Raw genomic sequence first — 16,673 nt, 5'->3', positions numbered from 1 at the left:
GATAGCAGTGTGCTAACAGTCCAGCCGTGAAGACATCTACAGGACAGTTTTGAGATTTCTTCAAATGCCGTTGCCATGGCAACACAATGCTCGCCTTGAAACACGGTTTTCTCATAACTTCAGTGAAAATACTCCAAACAGCCTAGAACTTCACAGGTTTGGTAACGATGCAGCCATCAACGCATCTAAGCGTAGTATAGGGTGTCATCAAATGCCGTTGGCATGGCGACAGATCCTTCGCCATCAAGTTAGTTCAAAACTTTGAATTTCAAATATTCTGCTGCTTTTCCAAGCCTTTTTACTTTCTTTTCTTCTCTCATCACACATTCAAGCCCCCAGTGTTCATGTATCATTTCAATCTAAATTATTCAATTTCTTCTTACACATTACATTTCAGCATAGCAGTTTAGCGTCAGCTTTTCAGCATAAAGCATTCCCACTAGCAATTTCTTCAGGAATTGCATTCTCTAGTTTGAATAATATTTCTCTAATATAGATGTATATCTAGAAAGTAAATGACCATCACTGGCTTATCATTAAACATAATTAAAACACTCATCTTTAAAGGAATATTTGGGGTTTGTCACGTGAGATAGCTTTCATGTTCAAAACAGATGCCGGGTAAAATACAATGCTTTTCGAAATGAACACGTTCATTGGGCAAAATAAGAAAACAAGTGAAACTACATTTAAATACTAACCATGTGAAGATGAGGGTGGCCATCCAGAACGTTTCCTCCCAGCTGGGGCCAGGGACCACCTGAGCGCAGAGAGGCAACATGTGGTGGGGCAGCGTCACGTTCAGGGTGAAAGGGAAAGAAGTGCCGCGTGATGTCACCAGGGTGAGGTCCCTGATCACCCAGGAGGAAGTGAAGTCTGGCGTGAAGCTGAGGACACAGACAGGGAGAGACAGACAAAGTCAAAGAAGTGGATATAGAAAGAGACGAAAGGGAAGCGATGTAAAGGAGGAAGAGATTAATCAGATAGCGGCTCAACATGAAGTCAAAGAAGTGGATATAGAAAGAGACGAAAGGGAAGCGATGTAAAGGAGGAAGAGATTAATCAGATAGCGGCTCAACATATGTGATAACTGCCTATAGTTGAATAGTAAATGACCAACAAACGACCAGAGATAGAAAGCGTTGTCAAATCAGCAATGAAGAAGTAACGCAACATTCAAATATTAAGTCATTCCCAAAAAGAAATCCACTGTAGGCAAGGCAAGGCGAGTTTATTTATATAGCACTTTTCAACACAAGGCAATTCAAAGTGCTTTACAAAAAAGGAAAGACATTAAGAAAATGGCATTTAAAATCAGTCATTAAAAAGAAAAGTTAATAAGATAAACATTCAATCAAAAAGGCAAGCAAAGATTGACTCACGCGATGGTGATCTCAGAGGAAGTGTTGTGGTCCAGGCTAAAGGGGCGACACTGCAACACCTCAAAGCCAAACCCCTGACACTTATAGCCGTTAATATTCATGGACATGACAGTCAGAGGAAGCTCTCCTGCATTCTCCACCTTGAAACTCTTCCTGATGGCGAACAGCGGCTTGTTGGTGCGCAGGCCTAGGAGGGACAAGCAGTAACGTTTTATATCTGTCTGATGTTTATCTTTCTGTTAATATGACTGTACGAGAAACAGATGTATTGCTATGTAATCATGTGGTGATATTAGGTTTGAAAAGTGATCTCACCATCACGACACTCCATGAGAGTCGATTGAGGGACATTGAAGCGCAGAGAGGATCCAGGGCCGGGCAGTTTGCCTCCGACTCTAAGCAGCTCTTTGGCCCCGTGGCCCTGCACCATCATCATGTCAAACACCGTCAGGTTGTTCCTGAAACACGGGCAAAAAGACACACATAGTCTCACAGGATGTTTTACTCAACATGCTTAATAAAAACATGTGTAGAACATTGAGAAGTGTTCCTGAATTCACAATTAAGGACCAACTAAGTCCCACTTATATTCAAATCATGTATCGATCACTAATAAAATGGCAATGAAAATACCTGGAGAAATCTCTTTAAAAAACCTCCGCCATTTTGAAGGCTGAATAAACACATTGAAGAAGGGATGAACAAACTCGTCCTACTCATAGGAATCAGTACCTGATGATGAGAATAGTGGTGGTGGGTTTGTGTTCAGAGGGAGTAAAGACCACAGCAACTTCTCTGGCCTCCCAGGGCTGCAGCAGCAGACGCAGGACACCCTCCCCCGATATGTCTCCCACGTGCTCACCCGCCTGCACATACACACACAGAAAGAGAGGGAAACGTTTTGGAGGGAAAGCAACACGAAGAGCAACAGGAGCGACAGAGCGTCCATGTGTTACGTGCAACAGTAGTTAGATGAGCATTACCTGTCGTGGGCCAAAACTCTAAATGAGTAAATACGAAATGATTATCTCTAGATTTACCTTGGGGGGAGAAGCCAAGAGAGAAAACTCTGTGGAGCTGATGTTGACAGATTGAGGGCTGATATTAAACCTGCCAATCAAGACAGAGAAAAACTGTTAAGACAGATCACACAGAGGGACGTGCTCGAGCATGAGATGCAATATCCAAACAAAGTCACAAAACTGTAAATGAAAAATAATCTGCGCATATGGCAAAATATATTTAAAACAGCCTACCATTTGGTAAGGAAGTCCAGAGCCTCCAGTGGGGCCGGGTACAGGGAGAGGATCCGAATTTCTACAGAAACCACCGAAGAGGAAGGATTCTTCAGCATGAACGTCTTCACCTGAAACAAATACAAACACATGTTTTCATTGAGCTGCAGACAAAATGGCAGCAATTGTAAATCCAGTATATTAAAATGGACTTTTCTGTCTCGCCCACCTTGCTCTCATTGACGGGTGTAGCACCAAAGTCCAGAGGAAGAGACGTCTCTACGGGGAGTCTGGGCCACCTGAGAGCATACAAGGATTTCCATGATCGATAATGTTAACGGTGGATTACAAAACACACAATAGCATGACAAAGAAAGTTGTGTGTTGCATTTCGGACTGACCTGCAAGACAGTTTGTGTTTGTCGCTCTGCCATCGAGAGCAGAGCTCAGCAGCCAGTTTGCCGTCAACGGCCCAAGGGGAGGAGAAAAAGTCGGGGAGGAGGGAACGCTGCCACTCTGAACGGCCTGATGGGAAATAAAACAATTATTAAATGAACAATGAAATAGGTATATTTTGTCTCACTAAATGTCATGAGGTGTCATGTCTCACCTGATTCTGACATTCTGAGAGGGCAAGGCCGTCCACACTCTTGGTCCGCCTCAAGCAACACATCCCCCTGCTCACAAAAACATCACCTGTTACCACATCTGCTCCTGTAAACTAACCGCCACACTACTAACTTACTGTAGACACTAGAGAAGTTTGTTTACCTTGGAAGGAGACGAGTGGAAGAAGAGGGGGAAGTGCAGGACTGTGCCCAGGCTGGTGTACAGACTCAGGGTGAACACCTGGTTGATGGGGAGGGTCCTGCTGAGCAACTGGAGGGACAGGACGTGCCAGGAGCCCTGGGGGACTGTCAGTGGAGCGCTGAAGTTCATCACCTGACAGACAGGGGGCAGCAGAGACATTGATATCAAAGTGTGTCCTGAACTTGGGTTCCAAGTGATAACAGGCTGACGTGTAGTATACTTTGCCCATGTCAGAAATCTCTTGGCTTTAACTAAGACGTTGTTAAATGATCATCATTATATCCTCATCTAATCAGATGTGCTTCCTGTCATTACTCGAGGCGGTGGTGCGTACCTTCATTACTCCCTGCAGCTTCTGTGAGAGGCTGGCGCTCGTCACAGTGAGCGGCAGGAGGAGGGAGTTCGTCAGCCACAGATCCACCTGGTCTGCGTGGCTTTGTTTCACCTGGACCAGGCTGAACAAATCCCCCATGATCCTTCTGCAGAAAGAAACAATAAATCACCATAACAACTCAGTTATTCAGAATCACGTGTTAGTGACACTTCCTGACCATTGAACATTGAGCATTGAACAGCTACCGTAATGGACTAATCTTCATCACAGCAGGGATAAGAGATTTTCAGCTGCCTGTGTCTAGCGAAATTCATTTTGATTTCAAACAAAGGGAGAACCAAGTGCTTTGAATGTGTGAAACGGCTCCTCTACCTGTTATGTAGTCCTGGGAATATGTAGGTTGTCTGGTCTCCCACAGTTTTCAAGCTGATATGATTCATGCATTTCCCCACGTGGTCTGGCAAAGAATCTGAAATATGAAACAGATTTGTTATTGTTAAATTATTACAGGTCAATCTGGGGCGAATCAAATTGCCCTGAGAAGAAAATGATACGAGTTAAGAAGGATTGATTTGAAATGAAATGAGCCTTTACCTTTGCAGGCCAGTGTAGCCACTTCTGTGAAGTTGTTTGCCTCTGGTCTCAGGAGAACCTGATTACACTCCAGGCTGGCCTCCACTTTCGATAGCACCTGCATGTCCTTAGGAGGTCAATAATATTGTCAAAGTCTATAAATAAAACCCATAATAAAGATAATATTGCAAAACCAAGAAAATCACCTTACCTTTACATAGAGCTTCTTGCTTCCAGAATTTAACATATACACTCCTATTGTTGGTTCCTCTGTACATACAAAGAAGAAATAAGACCATTAGTTGTTTTAACAAAAGGTGAACAATTCAATTAAAGTGGCTTTTTTCTCCTGAAATGGTTCAATAACAAAGAGCAAACCTCAGAGTGAGTGAGTACAGTAATAGTAAAAACAATGCAGCTGATTACATTTTGTCTTCAGCCTTTGTGTTACTCTGGACAGTTAGCCCTTAAAAGAAGCACTTATGTCTTCTTATATTACTCTCAGGTCTTTCTTCCGAAGCATTACCCTTATCTTATCTCTCCCGCAGTTACAATGAACAAGACTCAGGAAGAAGGGGAAAGCAGCCACATGCAATTTTGGCATGAAAATATAAATACTATTTCGACCTTTTGAACTTTTGCTCTTAGAGTGGTCCGCCACAGAAACAGGTCTAAAGATAACCATTCACTGAGGTCATTTGAGAGGACGTGAAGAAGCAGGAATACACCATAGTCAGTCAGTCAGTATCAAGCTGTGTGATATATTTAAGTGACACTGTGCAACACACTGTCACATTCCCACAGCTAATTTGCTTTCAGACATTGAGTGAAACCAACCCACCTACTGCAGCCTGTCCATCAGTGGGGGCCATCAGCAGCACCAAAATGTGCTCAATGACGTAAGGCTTGAGCTTGTCCAGGTCAGTGGGCCGGTCACCACGCGCAGACAGATTAATCTGCAGGCTGAGGCGCTCCTCGCTCTGGAGGCACGACCCCTGGGACGGGACAGGAAAGACATACCAGTCACGCACCAAACAGAAGCACAAGCATGATAACAATTTGAGTTCATAGAATCTGAAACTTATTACGATAAAGAAAAAGCTGAAGTTGGATGCTAAAGAGAACGTTTGTATTGAACCAATGAACAAGTTGATGAGGCGACGGTTTAAAAAGGAAACAAATGGAATTGGATAAGTGTGAAATATTTTCTTAGCTGTGACTTCAGAGTAACCAGACACTTGCTGTTCATTGAGAGACAAAAACAACCGGGATGTAACTCACTCCCACCCCCCACCCTGAGACTAACACCCTCTCGGAGCAGTGAGTAAATGGGCCCTTGACGACGACCTGAAGACAGATGCACTGCCTTGGTGCCACGCAGGCTTTAAAGGAGGCAATAGCAAACCTAATCCATTGAAACCTAGCCCACTGTTAACTTCCTGTAAAGCTCTTTTAATCTGAGAGTTTGAGCACTGAGCAAAGGCCAGTTCTCGATTATGTTAGCAAAGTCTCTTGGAAATGAGCCAAAGGTCACAGCTGGGACCCTCGTGGAACACAACACCAGGACTATTTCAGTTTGCTTCATTATGACTCTATAGTTGTATTTTCTTCAGCCTCCACTTGCATCATGTGTATTGCGCCACATGAGCAATGGGAGCCCTGTGTCAATTATAGTCTCTTGAGAAAGCAATTAAGGCTGGCAAGAGATCTCACCCTCCTCGGGTGTTCTGGAGGAAACAGAAGGTGCTCTGATGACAAGCCGGCTGTCTGTTGAAGTTTTAGACCAGCTAGCCTTCTGCTCAGAGGCGTGGGCGGGACGAGAGCAGTGAGAAACACTCACTACTACTCACTGAGTGGGAACAAGCTAAAAATGGCATATCACAAAAAATGCAGTATTTTCCATTTTCCTCAAATTCAGCCATATGTTTTCCCCTCTCAAACTCTGACTGCTTTCCGATTCAAGAATGTTTATTACCAAGATGAATTCAAAGACATACAAAAAAAATTGTTTGTAGTTAAAAGACTGTAGGGAACATGTACACAGAGGGCAGACCTGTTCTTTAAAAAGTTACCCGAGCATTGTTGAACAAGCTCTTGGGTAAGCTGCACTCCACGAGTAGACCCAGTGTAGTGAGGTTGGAAGCATCTTCCTGCAGGAGAAACAGTAAAAGACCATGAAATCAGGGGCTGAAATTATTTTAGCAACATCACGTTAGGTGGTCATCCCTTTCTTTAAAAGAAATGGCCTTTAATGATCACTGACTACTTCAAGGCCACACATGGCTGAACTCTAGTGGTGCTATCCATGCACTGCACATTAAAAAAATCAATCTTTAAAGCAGATGTGGTTGGTTTGGTCACTTCAAAAGCAAATGAAAAGAAGCAGGATAACATCTGCAGACACTGTGGTTGTTATCTGCTGTAGTCTTTAAACATGTTTAAACCGTGTCCAGGAAATGACTATGCTGTTCATGGAGGAGCTTGCGGTGGGGGTGTATCTCAAGGATCTCACTATTCCAGAATGGTAAGTTGTAGATAGAAAAAACGCCCCTGATTGAAGATGAATTACAGTATAATATTCAAATTCGACACAGTTAGCAATTCACATTTTAAGTTAATATATTGCGCTATCTGATGACCTTTTATAGTATCACTTAGAAAGTCTGCAGTGGTGGAGACTTAAAAGCATTTCAGCCAATAACAGATCACCACAAGGCCATATCACTCTATATATGGTAAGTGATTATAAGGGCAGTCCTGTTGTGAGGTCTAGAAAAAAAAATGCTAAATCGGGTTGAGCTTTACATACACGCCTGTTTTTTTCTGAAGAATTCAAAACTGAAAGCGAGACTTCCTCTTTTTTGAGCTTCCAATAGGCCCATACAATTCAATAACCCATCGAATGTATTTAGTTATTATAAGTTAAAAGATCCTTTATGGAACACATCACAGCTTAAAGATCATGTGCAATATGAGGCTGACATAAGAAGGAACAATAAAACTGACACAATAGGAATTTAGAGCAAGTGAACCAACTTGAGGATCCTAAATGTCATGTTCTCATATGTTGTATGTGACGGGACTACGGATGGAAATGAGCTCAAAGCTAAAATCCGGCTCATTTACACTTGTAAGCATTGTTTTTGTTTTAAAGTGTTCATCAATGTGCACTGTCCCGGTTCAAATAAACGATTAAATGAAATGAAAAATGAACCTTAAAATAAATTCTAAAACGAGTTGGGAGCCNGTGTGTGTGTGTGTGTGTGTGCGTGAGATTAAAATAGCCCATTTGCTTTTGTTAAACCCCTTTACTATTCAATTAAACACATTCAATGTTTATTTATTGTAAAAGCAAATGGGCTATTTTAATCTCACGCACACACACACACACACACACACACTTCTCCGCCTCATTCTGTTTTCATTTACTCGTTCATTATCTGCAGCTTCAATCTTGTAGGCTACTCACCTCGTTTCTTGTAGCCCTCGAAAGGGTTTTGGAGGTTGATGCCTCGTGAACGTGAGTTGTTTGGCTTTCTTGTCCGCAGCAGCAGAAAGCATTTTCGTTTGAATGAATCAAAGTGGGTCGTCACCGTCGATTTTCTCTTATGCTCCAACACACAGTTGCACGGGGTGCAGAATAGTTTCCCCTCACTTTTTGCCCGGTCTTTAGTAGAAATGTTCGTCGGTAAATGAGATGGATTAGATATTTTCATCTTGGTGTTTTCTCTATTTTGTGAGCTCCACACGTTCACTCAGCACACAGTGTTGTTTACATTCTGTGATGCGCGAGCTGATGACGTCACGTCAAGACGAGTTCACTTTTTTTTTTCTCAATTTTGTGTGGAAAAATGCGGGGATTATGCGGCCTTTTGATAAATATGCGGCCTTTTAGAAATCTGCGCCATTTTGCTGATTATGCGGTAAATTCTGCGATCGCAGAATCGCGTTTTTCTGGAGGGTCTATTTAATGGAGACATGTTGAAAGTTTTTGTCACTTCATGCCCTCAAGAGGCATTTTGTTTAATTATTTTTGCCTAATTATTTGTCATTTTTCAAGCTACAAGATGTTTTCCTACGTTTGTCATGAAAAATTATGTCTCAGGAATGTAGAGTTTGGGAATTAAGGCAGTTTAAATTTCAAACTGTCCTCCACTCTAACTCTGACATCATGCACTCTGCCTTAACGAGCTGCGCAATGTTAAAGTTAAAACGTAAAAATTTGATTAATTATGGGCTATATCTCGGGAATTATGAAAGTTATGAATGAGAAANTCAAACTAACCTCCACTCTAACTCTGACATCACGCACTCTGCCTTAACGAGCTGCGCAATGTTAAAGTTCAAATGTTAAAAATGGGATGAATTATGGGATGTATCTCTGGAATTATGAAAGTTATGAATGAGAAAAGTAATAGCCATCGATTCCCGACCGAGCTGAACGTTTTGATGTTTGAACGGAGTTTCTGCGATGTTCAATGCGGGAGAAGAAGCGCGGCAAAATAAGTCGGCGGAATAATAAAAAAATGGGATGAATTATGGGATGTATCTCTGGAATTATGAAAGTTATGAATGAGAAAAGTAATAGCCATCGATTCCCAACCGAGCTGAACGTTTTGATGTTTGAACGGAGTTTCTGCGATGTTCAATGCGGGAGAAGAAGCGCGGCAAAATAAGTCGGCGGAATAATAAACTTTTCGTGCATAGAAGAACAGTTAGTTGGAATGTTCTGACTGTTAACAGCATTCCAACTAAATAATAGTTCAACTCTGTCAGTTTAATGCATTATCTGTTATATCTGTTTCAGCTTCTCTCTGTTCGGGGTGTGTCTGATGGCCTTGCATCAGGCCCGGTATATCCTCAGTGAGTTCTCCTCCCCCAGCATCAGGAGCAACCACAACTCTGTCCTGTCCCGCGACAACGACTCCGTCAATAACATCACACCCAACGGCATAAAGTATGTCCCGTGTTTTATAATAGTTTGTATGCACCACGTGAGACTTTTTACATAAAGACAAATACTGCAATTGGATTAAAATACTTAAATGTTGTTGTTTTTTTCTTGTTTGTGCAGTAAAACAAAGGGTAGTTGTAAGAGCTATGTGGACACCTGTCACACCTCTGACAAAGGAAAGGGGCGTGGCTCTCCAGCCCTGGCAAACAGCCCCGTCCAGCGACCCCAACCATCCTCAAAGAAAGCCTCCTTAACCACCCCCACCCAAGCACAGAAGAAACACAAGGTTTCACTCTATTACACCAAACATAAGTCCAGCTTGTCCACAGCAGCGCCTGATGCTGTTATGATGGATGAAGAGCATGAAGACCTGACTCAGGACCCTCCTCTGACCCCAGACTCTGACGTCTGCAACAACAACGAACCAGCTTTCATCAGTGAGCACGTTGAAAAGATTTCCGCAGACTTTAAAGACGACTCCCACAGCACTGTAGAAGAAAGAGTGCCAGCAGCGGTTATGTTTCCCACGGAAACGCCTGCTAGTTTCCCAGACAACGTGACAGTAGGTCCAGGACCTAGACCCGGCCTGTTGCTGTGCCGACCTGTAGAGAAGAAGTGCACCGAGCACTACGCAGAGAAGATCAACTCTGAGAAAAGGGACGGCTCTGAAATGGAGGTAAGGAAGGAGCTGACACTTACATTTCCTATGTTCAATTACCTTTTACTTTTCATTCATGAAAAAACATCACTTTATTTTCTTCTGTCTCCAGCTAAGAGAAGAAGGCAAAGGCCAGAAACAGAAAGCACAGAATGCAGAGGCTGGCACTGCATCAGGGAATAATAAGGGAAAGAGGAGTCGCAGGAAGACAGAAACCGTCTCCAGGTAGACCTCACCTTTACCTTTGTGCTCATCCTTGAATCAATTTACATTTATTCAGATATATAACCATAATTAGTTTAAAAAAAGAGAAAGTCAGCATCCAATGGCATTGCAACAAACAACAGCAAACAGTGTAATAAAGAGCTAAACATTGTCAGATGAGATGTCTAATTGTTGTTTCTGTGTGGCCCCAGCGCCCCTGAGCACAATGTGGTCGTGATACAAGAGAGGGAGAAGGAACCCGAGTGGAAAACAAGCGAGCGTAACATCAGCGGACCCCGCAACAGGAACCGCTGCTGCAACATCTCCAAGTCAGAAGCACCAAAGCCTGCACTGAGTGTTGAGAGCCCCCTCAAACAGAATGGTGGGTGTCCTCATCTCTTGTCTGTCTCTCACTCCTCTGCAGCTGTACCAACAAACAATAACACTTGATTTGAATGTCACCTGCTTTGTTGATGTGCAGTAGGTGTGTGTCCTGCTCGTACTCGACGGAAGTGTGCCACCGAGCGTCAGGGTGGGGCAGTGTGTGAGTCGGGCTCGGACTCGGGCAGCTCGTCGGGCAGCGTGCGGGCCAGCAGGGGCAGCTGGGGCAGCTGGAGCAGCGCCAGCAGCATGGAGGGAGAGAAAGACGCCCGAACACACGCCTACTCTACCTCATCTAGAAAAAGTGAGAAATACTTTTTCGGAAGAACGAAACTTGCTTACTTCCCACAACATGAGGTCTTATCATCATGTAAAACACTGTGGCTGTTATTATGTCACAGATGAGAATGGTTTTGATATTGTTTTAGAACAGATTTGTTGTTGATTTTCCCCCAGGGGAGCCCATGCAGTACGGCGTCTACCCAGTAGAGAGAGACTGCTACCAGAACATGAATAAAAACTACAAGGCTCTCAGGTACTTCAGCAAACACACACTCACCCAGTTACTCACACACAACATTAGCCATTATGATGGCGTGAGCCTGCTCAGAAGCAGGTCATTACCTTAGTACCGTATATGTTAGTCAAAAAAGAAACACTTCTTTATTTGCGTGTCAATTTGGACAAAATAAAAAATCAGGGGGAAAAACATATGCAATGGATTAAGAACTAAAATATAAGTGTTGATACATACGCTCATGTTGCACAATAATTAAGGCAATGTTGATTGGCCACTGTAAAAAACATGATCAGTATTGTTTGTAGACGAAAGAAAAATATACCGTTGTTTTTAATCCATCCCCTGTTTGTTTTGTAACTTTCTCTGTTTCTCTGTTCAGCATGAACAGCCTGTACCGTAAAGAAGTGTGCCAAAGCCCTGACCCCCCCGCGCCCAGCTTCGCTCCGAGTTTTGCTGCCGTGGCCGCAGGAGTAGACCGGAACATGGGTAAAGATATTCGTAGCAGATAAATACTTTATGTTTTTTTTTTAAAGAAAAGCAAAGTCTTAGATAAACTTCTGTCTTCAACAAGTAAGATCTGTGCGTTACTTCTGCTTTCTAATAAAGAGTGGTTGTGTGCTCCCTCAGATCTGACAGGTCAGTATCTGCCTGAAGAGACGTGGTCCGCTCCGTCCATCCCCCTCACCAATGAGTTCAGATACAACACCACCGAAGCCCTGCCCTACATACCTCAGCCACCAACCTCTGCCTCATACAACGGGTAAGTGTTCCACTGCAGTGTTGTTCAAATAAAGTCATCCGTATTTTTATATTAACTATGGATGAAATGTATTGTTCTGTGAAAGAGGTAACTTTTTATGTCAAACAGCAGATAGACAACGTTTTTGAGAACTAATTAAACCAGTTTGGACCTTAAACAACTTGAAGAGCCAGTTGATTTCAAAAGGATTTGGTTAAGACAAAAAAAGAAAGTGAAAATAAGAAAAATACATGACTCCACATAAATGCCCGTGTCTGCCGGATGTGGAAAAAAGGAACTTGATAAACATCACACTGTTATGTTAGATTTACAATTGTCCACTTTTTGTGTTGTTCCTCTGCCCCCAAAGTGTCAGAAAATAATCTGCTGCCGTGTTTTTATCATACTTCATGTATTTATACTACTTCATATACTGTATATCTCTGATCTGTAATATATTCATTGAAGGCTACTCTTTATAAACCTCTGGCTGTTAATTCTTTATATAATGAGTGACTTAATGTGTTCACCCGGGTCCTTGCTTTTTACCAAAGCTTAACCTTAAATAGTTTCTGACCAAATTAAAATTACTTTCAAATGTGTATCTTCTATTTAAAAACAACTGCTGCCAGGGTAATGTGTGTATGCATCTTTGCAACCTACCCCTGTATCTAAACGGCTAAAAAATGCCACTAATAAGATACTGTACATCTCTCCTGGCATGATAGCTGATACCGGTTTACACCTTGAATAATTACCCTCGTGTTGCTGCTGTAATGTGTCTTTGTGTTTAATCTGTCGCTGTTAAAGCCGTCCGTTTAAATGTTTCCTTCTTTCTGCAGGTTTACCTGGAGTAGTGCCAACAGCCAGTGCAACAGTCCCTACACCTACTGTGAGGAAAGGAAATACATAGGTACAAATCATGACATGCCATTTCCTATTCATTAATCAAGCTATGTATTTGTACCACACGGTTCTTTATTTTTTTTCATTAAATAAAACATCGACTCTGCTTAACTTAGGTTTCTCTCTATTGAAATAGTGTTTGTTCTAATCATCTCGTAGGTAATGGAACATTTCCAAGTGGTTATCCCGGTCAGGAGGTCCAGCATGCACACAGCAACCAGAGCAGCTGGAGTGAGGAGCCGCAGCAGGAGTCGCCCTCAGCCTGGGACACAGCAGCCTGTGTGGGTAGCAAGGTGAGGAGGCACGGTGCTCAAAGGCTTTAAATCCAGCTGCAGCTGGATCCTGTTAATCATATTCAGGACGGGTTCATTTAGGTTTGGGAGCAGGTCTGCAACTAACGAGTCCCACTATCAACTAATCCGCAGATTATATTAATGATATTTATAAAAAGCCAGAAAACAGTGAAAAAGGCTTCCCTAGAGCTCAATGTGATATCTTCAATGGTCTGGTTTTGTTTTGATATTAAGTTGATTCATAACAGAGAGTTTGTAGTATAAAGACCAACTCAACCTGCAAAAGTTGGCTATTCTAGTGTTCACATGTTCAGTTTAGTATCATGTGACACGACATTAAACTGACCGTGAGGAATTGTAGTTCTTAGTTACCTCTGATTACAGTGTATTACAGTGTATGGCATTCCCACATGCATTGACACAACCGCACATTTGTATTGTTGCATTATGAGAGTTACAAAAAAAAATGTACTTGCGAACATTGAGAAAGTACACACAACGCACTGGTGTGTGTTACATGAACTAGTCCAATCAGACAGCTTGTTGCTGCCTAAAGAACTGAGATGGTCGAGATTATTTGTACCTGCCACCCCACCCCTGTGCACTGAAAGCCAGACACTGTGTGAACATGTATACACCCAGATTAACACTAAAACCGCCAGAACATTTTTTATACCTAAAACCGCCACCGGGGTCAAATTGACCCGGTATTAGAATGCATTGATTTTCAAGGTAAAAGTATTGCTTTAAAAAGAGCGGGAGCGTGGTCCTTCACTACAGACTGTCCCTATCAATATATCTATCTATCTATCTCTCTCTCTCTATCTCTCAATCTATAAGGAACCGCAGTCGACAAAAGGCGTTGCTATAGCAACACGTCATGTTTGTATACACGCGAAATCAATAGCGCGAAAAGGGGTGGGGTCAATATGACCCCCTGGGCGGAAATAGGTATAAATGGCAATTTTTTGGGGTGATTTCTTCAATCTGACTTCATATTGACAATTTTTAACAACATAGGGTGCTACATAACACACTTTCAGGAAAAGTCACGGACTGGGAGACTTTAATATTTTATTGAAAAAAAGTTACATACAATAAAAAACAGCTCTGGGTCAAATTCCCGGTTCTAGTGTTAAATGCAAAACTGGATAATTGTGTATACATGAAAATAATAAAGACAGAGGAAGTTCTCATCTCTTTTAACTAATCTGCTGAAGTTGCAGAGCAGAATGAGGAACTAGAGTTTTGAGCACTTAAACAAAGCTACAGTTTACCAGAATGCATGTGTTTTTCAGCACAAAAATAGATTTCAACTCATAAATACAAACTGCAAATGCAGCTTCTGTTTTTTTTATTTTAATAGCCCACATTTGTGGAAGTGGATTTTACGTCCCCAAGAAAGGCAGGTATCAGATACTTTTAATTTGTTTACTTTCAACCGCTGGTCTCAAAAGTTCTACCTCAAAATACCAGTATCCTTTTGGCCGAATGCTTAAGGTAATCATTGAAGGGAAACTGTGTAATGACATTTAAAAAAACTAAAACTATGGTTAGTGAGTACTTAAAAATACACACACTAAAGTGGCACTGCCCAAGAGAATGCATTTCAATCGCAAATCTTTCAAGCATTTTGCATCTACTTGTGCTCGATTTCTGTGCTCCTTCCTGTTTGAGTCAGGTACTGTAAGAAAAACCTACAGCAGTAAGTCATGGCTTTACTGGCTCTTATTTATTAGAAAATATATCTTATTTATATTGTATTTTTTTATATTTTGAGAGTGTGACATGTAGAAGTGGTCTGGGAAGTCAAAGCTCTTCAGCTGGTATCAAACAATGGACATTGTCGTTACATGGCGTATACATAACCACCATCACCAAAAGATGAGTATTTTTGGTTATGATGGAGGGAAACCAGAGCGAGAAGGTCATTTTAATTTGAGCCGGAAAAGAGAGACAAGATTAAAATGCAGGGAAACGACAGCCAGGTCATCACTGCAGGGATCAGACAGCCGGTGGTAGCAGAGCACAGAGACAGGTGAGGTTAGAAAAGGTCATAGACGTATAATACTTCGATACAGCTTTGGACGGCGCATAAAGTGGCAACGATATCTCAGAAAAAGTGTCTCAACAGATAATAATCACCTCTCTTTCTCTTCGCAGCCATACTTCTCGGGAACCCGCAGCCTCTCCCCCATGTCCAGCCTGTTTGGATCCATCTGGACGCCTCAGAGCGAGCCTTATCAGAGCCACTTCCACCCTGAGCGCTCAGCCCCGATGTCCCCTGTGTCCCCCGTGTCCCCCATCACCCCGCCTCACTCCCCCTTCACCCGGGAGCCAGAGGTGACCTGCGCACCGATGCTGTACTCCAGCTTCAACCCCTTCGGCCCACACATGAACCTGGACATATGGAACTCTTCCTCCAACCGCAGCTCCAACTCACAACTCTCCAACGACTCTGGCTACTGTGGAGATGTTTAAAAAAAAAAACAGAAAGCGGCACACCTTAACAATAATTTCAAGCATATAAAAACATGTTATGTAAAAGAAAGGAAATAAAAATGAATGTTCTTTTATCATTAATGGGGAAAATGTGAATATTCCTTCTCTTTTATGTTCCCATTTTCAAATGTTAAATGTTGTGAAAGGTTAAGCATTTGTTGTATATTTTTCTAGATGTTTTGCAGTTTTGATCATAGAAAATAAAAAAAGGTTTTGTACTTGAAAAACATCATTTTTACTTTAACTAGAAAATCTAGTATTTACCTTATCTGACTCCCTTCGTCTCTCTGTTTTGGCTGCACTCTTTGACGATGTCAATCACCTACCAGAGGCCATAAGTCTGTGCGTCATCATTTACTTTGCAAAGGTCAAGGGAACGAAGACGCTGCCCTCTAAACATACTAGAAAACCTTCTTGCTGGTGCCCAATGGCATGCAGCTAGTCCATTTATTTATTAGTATTTTGGCTGCCCCTCCAACAGCAATGGTTGTCTGTATGTGTGTATATGTCATACAGTCTATGGTGTATACATATATAAATATTAACTGTTTTTATGAAAGAAGAAAGTCAGAAAAGTAACAGACTCATACCAGGCTAAAGGTATCTGCAAGTTTGATCTGCAGATACCTTTTGTTCATTCCTTTAGGTAAGGAAAGAGGTAAAACAATGTATCCTGTTCTTGACTAACAGAGAGCTCCATTGTGGTTCAAGGTGCAAAAAAATAAAATCGGGAAAATGCAATTCATCAGTCGTCTCTACCCGTTTGGCCAGAGTGACAGGGAACTAAAGCTCTGCCAAAAAACGGATGTATATATTCCTGTCACTCTACTTCGTAATGTGTCCGGCTGCACGAGAGGAGGGGTATAGAGAAGTGATGCTGAAACGTATAAAAAGCAAACATTTTTCTCTAATGCCCCAATTGTGCTGAAGAAGAAGAGATTTCAGCTGTGACACTCCAGGGCTCATCAAGGTATTTGTAATTTATAAGCAGTATTTATTAATATTTTAGGATGTGGTAGATTATAAACTGTAACATTTAAAAATGCTATTACAAATCCATTGGTTCGATTTGTTTAAATCAGACATGTACATGGAAAATAATTTTGCTATTTTCAATTTTGAAATGTCATATATATATATATATATATATATATATATTTGTATATATATATATATATATAT

The 16,673-nt window shown here is 41.9% G+C and overlaps 3 protein-coding genes across 4 annotated transcripts in view; 1 reads left to right on the top strand and 2 right to left on the bottom strand.

Annotated features, from left to right (window-relative positions):
- Positions 1–16,673, bottom strand: part of LOC104951087 (BTB/POZ domain-containing protein kctd15) — a 292,312-nt gene that overhangs the window by 184,310 nt on the left and 91,329 nt on the right. The window lies entirely within an intron of this gene.
- LOC104951084 (transmembrane protein 131-like) lies at positions 13–6,615 on the bottom strand. Its single transcript, XM_010777725.1, has 18 exons — positions 6,598–6,615; positions 6,407–6,484; positions 5,176–5,329; positions 4,546–4,604; positions 4,356–4,461; positions 4,134–4,230; positions 3,762–3,906; positions 3,389–3,559; positions 3,228–3,294; positions 3,019–3,142; positions 2,847–2,916; positions 2,639–2,748; positions 2,423–2,492; positions 2,115–2,248; positions 1,698–1,840; positions 1,383–1,569; positions 702–887; positions 13–36 (listed from the first exon to the last, which is right to left on the bottom strand). Coding segments are annotated over exons 1-18 (1,920 nt in total). The 3' UTR covers positions 13–35.
- Positions 9,119–15,540, top strand: LOC104951073 (transmembrane protein 131-like). Of its 2 annotated transcripts, none has more exons than XM_010777714.1 (11): positions 9,119–9,291; positions 9,409–9,964; positions 10,059–10,171; positions 10,363–10,532; positions 10,635–10,835; positions 10,988–11,066; positions 11,431–11,537; positions 11,679–11,811; positions 12,633–12,703; positions 12,856–12,989; positions 15,153–15,540. In XM_010777714.1, exons 1-11 carry the CDS (start codon positions 9,167–9,169, stop codon positions 15,468–15,470), a joined length of 2,007 nt encoding a protein of 668 aa, XP_010776016.1. In that variant the 5' UTR covers positions 9,119–9,166; the 3' UTR covers positions 15,471–15,540. The 2 variants fall into 2 exon arrangements, with proteins under 2 accessions (XP_010776016.1, XP_010776015.1); XM_010777713.1 differs by having other exon boundaries at positions 10,632–10,835.

Source organism: Notothenia coriiceps, unplaced genomic scaffold (genome assembly GCF_000735185.1).
Source record: "Notothenia coriiceps isolate Sejong01 unplaced genomic scaffold, NC01 NC01_scaffold00018493, whole genome shotgun sequence".
Classification (NCBI taxonomy): domain Eukaryota; kingdom Metazoa; phylum Chordata; class Actinopteri; order Perciformes; family Nototheniidae; genus Notothenia; species Notothenia coriiceps.
The sequence above is the reverse complement of the archived record's forward strand: the minus strand, read 5'-3'. Positions and strand labels throughout refer to the sequence as shown.